Source organism: Drosophila pseudoobscura, chromosome 2 (genome assembly GCF_009870125.1).
Source record: "Drosophila pseudoobscura strain MV-25-SWS-2005 chromosome 2, UCI_Dpse_MV25, whole genome shotgun sequence".
Taxonomy (NCBI): domain Eukaryota; kingdom Metazoa; phylum Arthropoda; class Insecta; order Diptera; family Drosophilidae; genus Drosophila; species Drosophila pseudoobscura.
The window spans coordinates 15,057,191-15,067,988 of NC_046679.1; the positions used below are offsets into that span (position 1 = coordinate 15,057,191).

The window sequence follows — 10,798 nt, forward strand, 5'->3', positions numbered from 1 at the left end:
ACGCTATAAAATTGACACATCCAGCGGCGGGCAGCGCTTGCATAAGGTTACGGCCAGATGGGTGTGAACCGTATAACAGTTCGAAGGGACGGAAGCGTCAAATTGTCTACGGCAGCGGCACTCCAAAAGAAGAGAACCCTCGTACATCTTGGACAGCATCAACACGTGATTATGTAAGCACTTGAGTCCTGTGCCCTCAGAGCTCGTGAGGGAAGGACGTAACACGGATCGCTGCAACTGCAGTTGACGATGAATTATTGGTGTAAACGTATACCCGGCTCACTTGAGAGGCAACATACCGCAGCAAACCTGTCACCTGATCCCAAACCCCACATCCCACACGTTCGCTCGCTCACGGTCACTGCTAACGAGCATCGAAGATGAAGCTGTTCCCGATCCCCGGTACCGGTTGCGTATGCGGGCTGACCAAAGACTTCCCATCACCCATCCCCAATGCTCGACCTGGACATGTGTTTCTGCTCTGTTCGGGTTTCGGTTTGCCGGCGCATCTCTTTCACGCCTAATTCCCCAGGAGATGGAGCTGGAACTGAGACCGGGGTCGAGTCCGTTACGGTTTATATATTTTCAGTAAAATGTATTCCGGCATTTTCCGGCAAGGCATGCAATCTGTTTTTGTTTGTTTGTGCTACCAGAAGGCCCCAAAAATGCAGCCATGGATGCAGAACTATATCAAAATATAATTACTCGATTATTGTTTTGCATAGCAGATGATGCTCAGGTATTTCCATATTTATTAGGATCCCAGACGCAAATAATATGGAAAGGAAAATATTCTGTTTGCTCAACAAAAAGATAATGCCATAATAAAAATATACTTTGCTGGAATTCTTAGTTGGATTGTTTTCTGGATTGTTTTTTCCGGAAGTCATAAGAGCATTTTCTGTATAAATTTTTAAATATTTATTGTAATTCCAGATTTGCAAATATTAAATTGTATGCATTTTGTTTTTCCATCGATCAATTGTCTTGAGAAATGTTTTGAAAAACAAAACTCTGTTTGCATTTGAATCGATTGAGATTCCATTAACATTTGAAGAAATCCTCGGGTATTTGAAGATGGCTTTTTGTGAATTATATTGTTGGTGCTAATTAAAAACCTTCTTCGCTCAGGCAGGTGACGAAGACACACCATAAAGAGCCGACCGACCCGAGGCTGAGGCAGTGGCACGGCTTTGTGGTTTCTAACAATAATTAAAAGCAAATAAATAAACAGATTTGTTCAACGACTAATTGAAGTACAAATAAATCAAAATTTAACTAATAGTCCGACCGGACGGGAACGTGGACCACCCAAGGTGCCCGGCGACCGGGGTCCGTGTCCGTAGCAAGCATCTTATCCCCCTCTCCCCCTCCCAACAACGGACTGAGGGAAAGAGTTGAGCTGTAATCGAAGTGTTAACAGGCCAAACAGGTTTCGCTGGGCAAACACACAAAAATACAAAAAAATCATAAAAAATCACCCAAAGGTTTGACTACTGGCGAGTATTACGAGTACGTATACCAGGGCGCAGACAGCGACAATCTGACGAAACGTTGATGATGCTCACTCAGCGGTGGCTCATCTGAAAGTTGCCGAGATCTGCCGACAACGACAATCAGAGACGGAGATGCAGATGGATATGGATATACAGAGATGAAGTTGGGGGGAAGTTGGAGACGACGAAGGCAGCGAGTTCTCTTCATGCTCGTTGCACTTGAACGCTTCAACGGCATTCTGATTTGTGGCTGCGGCTGCTACGGACCGGCAGCTCATATATGCACTGGGACCCTGGCATCCCCAGACCAGGACCCGGCCATATTTCACGTGAACTGCATCTAAAAATTCATCTACGAAGTGGTGAAAAAGAAGCGAAAGCAAAAAGCAAACATCAAACAAAGGAATGGAAAGGTGAAAGTTTGGGAAGCCCTATGGCATCATGGAGTTCTACGATTATAATCGGTATCTCTCTTGACTCTCGGTTGACTCTCTCGTTCTCTATCCCTTGATCACATCACCCTTTGCTTCAAACGAGAGAGCCGCGTTTAAATTTCAATATGGCGTCGGTGCCGTTTCCGCATGGCTCCTCAGATGCTGCCGTTGATAGACGCGCTTTAAATGCATAAAATTGCCGACTATAAATAACATTTAATGAAACACATTTTTCGATTCTTAATTCTACACGCATCCGCATCTCATTCCCGGCCTGCCCCTGCCCTGCCGTGGCGTGCCAGGGCGCTCGATTCCCTTCCCCGATTTGGTTTTTGTTTTCCATATTGTTTTTGGCAAAGGAGGAGAAGAGCATTTAGCTTGGCATCTTCTATGCTTTTTGAGTTATTATTGTAATTTGGCTGTGGGCAGTCATGTGGAACGGTTGTGGTGCACACCCAGTCGCAGTTACTCCGGAGTCCGGGCCCGACCAGACCCGGGGCCACAGTCATGCCAACGTTTGGCATTCTGTGTTCATTTAAATTTTTCACAGTCTATGAAATATAATAAGTTTGCGACATGTGCATCACAATGTTCTCTTCGGGGCAAGCGAAACTTTAATTAAAAAACCAAAAATATCTTGTTCACTTTGGAACTACTCCCAAAAATTAATAGAGGATTGGAGGGATTCAGGGAAAAGGGTTACAATGTTTGCTCTTCACATGAAAATAGATCACGAGATGTAGATGTAGTGCCACTTAGCCACCTACGCAGAGGCTCTCGGTTCCAAATGTGTTAACGGTAAACTCGCTGGGAGCCCATTTTATGCGTTTCGTTTCGCGCGCACATCTCGAAGTCCAAATGGGCCGTAACGGCAGACCAACACGGGAAAAAGTAAAGAGGTTGTTTTTTCATCCCAACGGATGGGAAGACAGTGCGTTTCGGGAGTGCAAGGTAGATGTCTGAAAAAGTAGAAGATCTGAGGATATTGTGGGTTTATGGAATAGCATTCAGATACATTTTGAAACAGATCAACACTTTTTCTAATGAAATCATTTATATTCTTTTAATTTATATTATCAAAATTATTATCCTGGAAGACTATACAATATCGACTATGTCCATGGACCAAGAGTGTGTATTTGTGGTTGGAATTTTCGGTCCGAAAAGTAAGTCTTTTCTGCGACTCAACTGTCCAAGACATTGACAGAACAGACAAGGACGAGAAGGCAGCGGTGCGGAATTAGTTCCTAAAATCCAATATCTTGGTAGTAACATATTGTGTAGTATTCGGTACAACACAAAATGTTCTTAATATTCTGGAAACGCACTGTACACATGTACGAGTGTGTGTGAAAATGCAAAGGAAAATTCATAAAGAGGCGGCGGATGTTTTCATAATTTTTAACGCTTTAGTTTTATTTAAGTGTTTATGGAGAAATAACTAATGAAAAAATGCCTTGAATTGCATATTTTGCAGCACTGCACTCTGCCGCCTCTGCCTCTCCCTTGCGGCGAGTATTAATAAACATGCAGCGGGCTCGGCTCGGGTTTGTGTTTGTGTTAAAGCGCAACATGATTCGCTCGATTTAAAATGCATTTCCATGCCAATGGCAACGCGCCGAGTTGCCGCCCTTTGATTTATAAAACAGACTCCCTGGTCGTTCCCCATGTCCCCACTGCAGCCCCTCTGAGATCTGCCATCGAAAAAGAGCGGCGGCTGTTCGTTTACTTAATGTTATTGCAATATTATAGAAGGGGGGAATGGGAACATGGTTTTCCTGGACCCAGACAGCAGCAGCCACATTAAGATACATGAAATTTGATTACTTTACGGCCAGGCTCTTATATTTCCACGCTTTAAATGCTCTTGCGAATGTTCGGTTACACATCAAAACTTAGTTAATTCTAACACAAAGCAACGTTCTGGGGCGTAGGAGTTTTATCTTGACCAGGTAGACCAGCTCTCAGCTCTGCAAGATAGACTTTTTGAATTATTGATTTCGCTATGACAAATGCAGGCACTCACACAATTAAAAGAGGGGAAATATAAGGCAACTACACTGCAAAACAAATGTGGTACGGGGCTGGATTGCGGATTTGCTGTTGGTTAGAGGCTTAGCTTAAAGGTAGAATATGCTGCAAGCACTCTATTATTCCGTCTTGGGCACGCTCAGGTCGTAGAAGAGCTTGGTCATGCCACCAATGCCAACCAGAGCCAGTGCCATTGTGACGCGGTACAGCACACTGTCGACAGCGGAGCCCTTGAGGAAGACGGGCTTGCCATCCTTCTTCTGGAAGTGCTCCTGAACCTTGCGGATCTCAAAGTACCCCTTCTCGATCTGTTCCTTGCCGACAGCGGTGGAGCGGCGGCTCGTGGTGGTGGCAAAGCTGCGGACAACGGCCTGCCAAAGGAAAATGTGCGGTTAGTTCGGTGGAGCTCCAGCGCCCTTACGTAATTGCCCGTGAACTATATTTTCCCAGGCCCTGGAGGAATGCTCCACATGCAGCAATGCCTGTGGGCTATTTCCAGTCGCAAAATTTTACTCACTCTCGACAGGTTCATCATTTTGCTGAAGATATTATTATATATTTTTAGCTAACGCAAGAAAAGTTTTTCTGGGCTGAAAATCCGGACAAATTATGACAGCTGTTTTGGAGAATTGGCGCTGCCACCCCGTTGTATTTTTAATACTTTTCGGTATTTTTTAGGTCACAATTGAGCCGACGGTATATTTGCGGTATATAATGGTATACTTTTATTTTATTAAATTTCATTTTAAAAGCTGTATTTAAGCAGAAATGGTATAGCAAGTATGTAAAATAAACAAGTCATGTAGAAAATAGGTTCATTAATTGGGTAAAATGATGTGGGCAGCGCTGAGTTCCTTAGCTAGCTGGTAATATCTGAAGGAATATCAAAAACGAGGAATATGGATAACAGAACTTGAATTCATCAGTATATTTTCGGTATATTTTTGAGGGTATTCACTAGAGCTGTCAAACCATCGATAGTAGCAACTAGCACCAAAACATCGATACTATCGATGGTTTGACACCTCTAATTCACACTCAATCAAAACATAAGCAGCTGCTGATTTTATAGTTAATTTATAGCTTGTAGGCTATCATATCTCACAGGAGTCGCCATGGGCTTCCTCACAGTATTAAAAAAGATGCGACAGAAGGAGAAGGAGATGCGCATTTTGCTGCTGTGAGTTTTAAGCAAGCTTTGCTTCGAGCCAAACAAGTTGTGATTCATTGATATGCTTTTTTGCAGCGGTTTGGACAATGCCGGAAAGACAACCATTCTGAAGCGCTTCAATGGCGAATCCATAGACGAAATCTCGCCCACTCTGGGCTTCAACATCAAGACACTGGAGCACAATGGCTACACCCTGAACATGTGGGATGTGGGCGGTCAGCGCTCTCTTCGCTCTTATTGGCGCAACTACTTTGAGTGCACCGATGGCCTGGTGTGGGTGGTGGACAGTGCTGATCGGATGCGCCTGGATTCGTGCCGACAGGAGCTGCAGGTACTCCTCGAGGAGGAACGCCTGGCCGGAGCCACCTTGCTGGTGCTCTGCAACAAACAGGATCTGCCCGGGGCACTTAACTCGAACGAAATCAAAGAGGTGGGAAAACTAGTCAAATTAAATATTATTTATTAACATTAAATGGCATAATTTGTAGATACTACATTTGGATGACATCACCACTCACCACTGGCTGGTGGTTGGCGTAAGCGCTGTCACTGGGGAGAAGCTGCTCAGCTCCATGGACTGGCTCATTGGAGACATTGCAAAGCGAATATTCACATTAGATTAAAGCGGAATCGTTTTACTTTTCCACCAAATACATCTTGTACAGCCTCTTTTCCTTCTCGTCGACAAACTTCGGCACAAAATTTACTCTGTTTATGGTGGCGAAACCTTCGTCGAGCGTCGGTTCCTTGTACTTCTTCTTCATCATGTTGAAGACCATGTCGTTGATTTGCGAGTGTGGCGTTTCCAAGAGTTCGCGAAAGGCAATATTATGCTTAACCTGAGCCGTGGACACGTTCATCACAAAGCAGCGGCAGGGAACTTTTAGCTCGCCTGCCAGGGCAAGGAACTTTTTCCGGGACGCTGCATCCACATTGGTATTGTCCACCACACACGATTTTCCAGAGCTCAGCAAGCGTTTGCAGGTATTCAGACAGGACTGCGTGCTGCCCAAGGTGTCTGCATTGACAATTTCATAGCCGCGACTCTGCAGCACCTCGGCACAGAAGTGACTCTTCCCAGATCCAGGCAGGCCGACCATGATGATCATCTCACACGAGTCCTCGTCAAAGTGGACATCATTTGGCTCAAACTGGGCTATTTGGTCGTGCACGCAAGTGGGATCAAAGTCGGGCTTGTTCCACTGCTCCAATCGTTTGCCCAGGAAATGTACTTCTGGTGTGTAGAACGAGAGGCCAATGTTGAAGGCGAAAAGTCGATCGGCCAGCGAGTGATCCTTGCGCTGCTTGGTCGCTCCCTTGCCCATTTCGGGTCTCCCAGCGGCATCGCCGACAAAGAAGCAACGGTCCAGCTGTATGTCTACCCCGTCATTCATTTCGTTCTTGAGGTGCTCCCACATGCCGGGAAGCGGCTTGCGGTAATAGCCTCCGCCGATAGCTATGAAAACTTGGATAGGTACACCCAACTTCTTAACAATTAGCTTTATCTTGACCTTAAAGTCATCCAGGGATACTTTGCCGCGTGCAATACCGGCCTGGTTGGTGAAGAAACAGATCTTAAAGCCATCATTGTGCAATTTTTTAAGTTTCTCTGGCACCTCTGGAAAGATAATCTGCCAGTCGTCCGTGGTCTTGGGGAATACATTGCCCGACTTTGTCTTAATAATGGTGCCGTCCATATCGTAGCCTGCAATTTTCCCAGAGGCCACGACTCCAGCGCTGGTGTAGATGACCAATTTTCCATTGGATACTGAAGCCCATTTCTCCTCAACAGTGGCAGATGCGGATGCAGCTGGTGCGTCTTCCTCTGGGACGGACACAGTAGAATCCACTGGTGGAGGGCTAAATATGACTTCGTAGCCATGCCGGCCGTAGACAATCTCCACCAGATCGCCGTGCTTCAGCGCGCATTCCGAGTGCTGCATAACCATCACTCCGTTAATGCCGCACGGGTTCATGCCCAGAACCTTCAAGGTAATGCCACAGCTCTTGGGGTCCACTTGCAGTCGAAGCTGCTGCTTGGAGCAGCGCGAATCCCGAATCCCGGTTTCCTTGCTGCGTCCCACAAAGTTCTCGCCCGCGGACAAACGTATGGCGCTATGTTCGGCTTCCGTCGGCCTGAGGGTGCAGGTTCTCGACACAGCCTCTATGCCCACGGATCGATTTAGGTATTTAGCCAACGACATATCTTGGTTTGTTGGAAATAAAAAAGGTAAACAACATTCTTTTTTTTAGGGTTTAAGTTACCATGCTACCCGTGAGTAGCGTGGGATTATTTGGCCGCCCGCCTTTTGAAGGTGGAAATTGCCAAGTCAAAGAATAGAAGATGTGGAGTACTGTTACATCAATTTCGTCGATGAAGTCAATTAGTGTTTGGTACGCGCTGATGTTTTCTTTTTTAAACAATTTGTAAATATCATAATAATTTCTTAGAGATGGTTTTGCCTTGTGTTTTTTTTGGTACAATTGAAAATTACATGCGAGGCGTTTTCGATACTATCGCATGTATAACTACATGCATTTTGGCGAGTGTGTTACCACCAAGCAGTCTGTTGATTCTCTTAGCGTAAATGGCTTTAAGCTTAGTTTTATTTAGTAACCACGGTTTGGATGATGTTGAGGGGAAAAGCGAGCAGTAACCTCGGTGCTTGACACTAGCAAACCCGGCATATTTTCTCTCCCATTCTGCTTCGTGGAGCCTTTGGTGCTGGAGGCGCCAATTGACGTGGAGCCCGTGGGCGCGGAACCCCTGGAGGCGGCAACGCTGGGGGACGCGTTATCCCTGGAGGCAGCAACGCTGGGGTACGCGGACGACGTGGAGATGGACATATCAGTAGGCGTATGCGTAGGGCCATTGCGTCTTTCGTCCGTGCCGTGGGGCGCCAAGCTCCACAAGTCGCTGCCCCAGGAGCTGCTCAGGAGTTGCCACTGTAGGCAGACGCACATGGCACTTTTGCTCTTACAACAGTAGCATGAACAAACGAGTATCCAATTGCTCAATTCTTTATTCCGTCGAATATTACCAGCTATATAGAACATTTAGCCATGCTCACATAATTTTATCCGACTGATGAATCAATTTTCTACTAATTTCTATTTCAAAATCAAATTCAAAGATAAAGTAGGCTTTTCACTATATACTTCGCTAACGATCCCAAATTTTGTCAACTCGCCTTCAGTAGCAAACAATATCTCATTCGATAAAGTCTAAAAAAAAATTATTTAACAAAATGCAAAGAAATTTGTTACTTTCCTTGCGCGTAAGTAAATTTAATATACAATTTTGGGAAATGTTAAATATTTCAAATTTGTATTCTGACAGCCGTTGCTCCGGCGGTCCCAAGTGTTGTCTCCGCTGTATGCGACCCCGCGGCTGTTTGCGACCCCGCAGGTGTTTGCGACCCCGCAGGTGTTTGCGACCCCGCGGTTGTTTCAAACTGGTTCCTTGATGCAAGCTCAGAAGAAAATAAAGGGCAAGCTCTCGCCGAAGATAGCCAAGTTGCAGAGGCAATATCAGGAGAACAATGGAAAGCCGGTGTTCCTCAAGGGCGGACCCATGGACAACATTCTATATAGGCTGACTTGGGTCCTAGCCTTCATAGGCATCTTGGGCAGTGTCTGGCTTTGGCTTGGATATATAATATTTAATTAACGTATATAAACGACTTACACATACAGATAGTCAATACAAGTACCACGACTGTCATCAAAAAATCCGACACATAAATCAACCTTTTCTGCGCCACATTCCTCCCAAATTCAACATGTAACACTAAAACACAAAATCGTCGTGCTTTCTGCGCCGCCTCCCTCCCAAAAGTAACATGTGACATTAAATCAAAAGAAATATTCCCGTTTTCTGCAGCTGTGTCCTTATCCGGCTAGAATAAATAAATTGTGTTTCGATAACAACTTTTTTTCTTTCCGCGGCTTGTCGATAGAGCATTCGATAGGCGTGCAGATGGTTGTGGCGGCGCCAGTGAGATGTAGATTTACTTGTAGAATTCCAGTAAAATATGTGTCAAATTGACATTTGGGAATTGAGATGTTTTTTAGCCGTTTATTTTTTAATTTTTCATTTCCGATCCTATGGTACTTTGAAAATATAATGTGATGAGGGTTTTCTTTCTTTTAGAAAATTTCTCTGAGGTCAGTCTGGTAATATGATTTAAGACATTCCTTTAGCGAGCATATGCATGTTTATTTCTCTTCCTTCCGCTTCGTTGCCCCTACTCTTTCTTGGCAGTGCCCATGGCCAAGTGTGGGTCTTAAGACCACTCGCTGGCCGCACTCTACAGCAAAACCTAATTAACTCATTTAGACCCGTCTCGTAAAAACATTTATATTTTTTCTGCTTTGCCACTTTACGCATTTGCCAAACGAGAAAGAAGAAACACCGAAAAACATGGACAATGGGGGCTTCGGCTTTGGAGCTTCTCCATGGCCAGAAAGAAGATGAGCTGGGCTCTGGCCATGCAAAATCGTGGCATAATTACTGTGGCCAAATGAGCAAGCAGCCGGCGGTTCGATTTTCGATAGATTCATTCATTCCCCCCGCTGGCTGCACATTTGAACTTTTACTTTTGACTGCCGGCTGCTGCCGATGGCGCCTTGAGAATGAATGGGGCATCTAAGTGGCGGCCACATGGCGAGTGGATCACAGTCCAGTGGCTAGGTCCGTCTGCGAGTATCTGGAGGTGTTGCAACAGCAAGGCCCCACAATTGAACAGCTGAGGAGCTTTGCATAAGCTGAGCAAATGGTTAGCACCCCGAAAGGCTAAAGTTGGCTCTTGGCTCGCAGAACTGCAGCACAGCACAGCACAGCACCCAGGCCCAGACCCATCCTGTCCCGCACCCATGTATGGACATGTTTCTCTTTTTAGGCGGAAAACAAACTCAACTCAGACACTGCCATCGTCATCGACACCACACCGCCAACGACCGGTCACCAGCTCCCACAGCTCCCCCCCAGCTCCAGACTTTGGCGAAAAACGTGTCGCGGCAATTTCCCATTCAATTGCAGCTTTTCCATGTTGCATCTTTTCTTGTGTCTCGTTTCGGTTTTTGCCTAGTTTTTCGGTTCGCATTGCATATGCATTGCAATTTCTCCGCCGCCGCCGCCTCCGGCACCGTCGTCGTCCGTCTACTCATCTGCCCGAATGCCGCTGGATGGTGGATGGTTGGTCTCGGTCTCCGCGCTTGACTTACATAAAGCTAGGAGCACACGCTGCCGTTGGACACACACCAAAAACTTGTTTTGTCTTTTTCGAGGAAACGACAGAAGCGTCACTTGGCCCATGATGGCGAGACATCCAGAGGAGTGGAGGTGCAGAGGGAGAGCTGGCCCATAGGAGACGGTGCCTCCGATGATCATCAGCTTTCGGCTCAGCTGTGGCTGTGGATATGTCTGCGGATGACGATGACGATGAGGTTATTGCTTTGACTATTGCTACTGCCAGTGCCTCCAGCTGCTGGGGAAGCGGGGGACTCTTCTGCGTTGGCGCCTTATGTAACTTGGATATGTGAGGGGGGAGCGATGGCCAGCCTATGTACGCGTATGCCCTGGGTACCAAATATTTTGCGCACTCATCTTCATCCCCAGCCAGCAATTACACTTTTGTCATACTCTCGGATTCTGTCTGTCATCA

General features: G+C 46.0%; 4 protein-coding genes across 4 annotated transcripts; 2 read left to right on the forward strand and 2 right to left on the reverse strand.

The window, feature by feature from the left end:
• Nucleotides 1–3,748: 3,748 nt before the first annotated feature.
• COX7A (Cytochrome c oxidase subunit 7A) lies at nucleotides 3,749–4,624 on the reverse strand. The gene is made up of 3 exons (XM_001358812.4): nucleotides 4,479–4,624; nucleotides 3,957–4,332; nucleotides 3,749–3,900 (listed from the first exon to the last, which is right to left on the reverse strand). The coding sequence occupies exons 1-2, from the start codon at nucleotides 4,494–4,496 to the stop codon at nucleotides 4,081–4,083; spliced, it is 270 nt and encodes an 89-aa protein (XP_001358849.1). The 5' UTR covers nucleotides 4,497–4,624; the 3' UTR covers nucleotides 3,749–3,900; nucleotides 3,957–4,080.
• A 350-nt stretch (nucleotides 4,625–4,974) lies between these two features.
• On the forward strand, nucleotides 4,975–5,792 carry Arl2 (ADP ribosylation factor-like 2). The gene is made up of 3 exons (XM_001358813.4): nucleotides 4,975–5,141; nucleotides 5,208–5,562; nucleotides 5,621–5,792. Exons 1-3 carry the CDS (start codon nucleotides 5,077–5,079, stop codon nucleotides 5,753–5,755), a joined length of 555 nt encoding a protein of 184 aa, XP_001358850.1. The 5' UTR covers nucleotides 4,975–5,076; the 3' UTR covers nucleotides 5,756–5,792.
• PNKP (Polynucleotide kinase 3'-phosphatase) lies at nucleotides 5,573–7,594 on the reverse strand. Its single transcript, XM_001358814.4, has one exon. It carries the CDS (start codon nucleotides 7,334–7,336, stop codon nucleotides 5,768–5,770), a length of 1,569 nt encoding a protein of 522 aa, XP_001358851.2. The 5' UTR covers nucleotides 7,337–7,594; the 3' UTR covers nucleotides 5,573–5,767.
• Nucleotides 7,595–8,271: 677 nt separating this feature from the next.
• On the forward strand, nucleotides 8,272–9,056 carry COX7AL (Cytochrome c oxidase subunit 7A-like). Its single transcript, XM_001358815.4, has 2 exons — nucleotides 8,272–8,410; nucleotides 8,473–9,056. Exons 1-2 carry the CDS (start codon nucleotides 8,381–8,383, stop codon nucleotides 8,800–8,802), a joined length of 360 nt encoding a protein of 119 aa, XP_001358852.3. The 5' UTR covers nucleotides 8,272–8,380; the 3' UTR covers nucleotides 8,803–9,056.
• The last annotated feature ends 1,742 nt before the right edge of the window (nucleotides 9,057–10,798 follow it).

Coding starts and splice junctions, on each gene's coding strand:
- COX7AL (XM_001358815.4), top strand. CDS start 8,381: ATGCAAAGAAATTTGTTACTTTCCTTGCGC. Junction 8,411..8,472: donor ATTTGTTACTTTCCTTGCGC/GTAAGTAAATTT, acceptor GTATTCTGACAG/CCGTTGCTCCGGCGGTCCCA.
- PNKP (XM_001358814.4), bottom strand. CDS start 7,336: ATGTCGTTGGCTAAATACCTAAATCGATCCGTGGGCATAGAGGCTGTG.
- Arl2 (XM_001358813.4), top strand. CDS start 5,077: ATGGGCTTCCTCACAGTATTAAAAAAGATGCGACAGAAGGAGAAGGAG. Junction 5,142..5,207: donor GAGATGCGCATTTTGCTGCT/GTGAGTTTTAAG, acceptor GCTTTTTTGCAG/CGGTTTGGACAATGCCGGAA. Junction 5,563..5,620: donor ACTCGAACGAAATCAAAGAG/GTGGGAAAACTA, acceptor CATAATTTGTAG/ATACTACATTTGGATGACAT.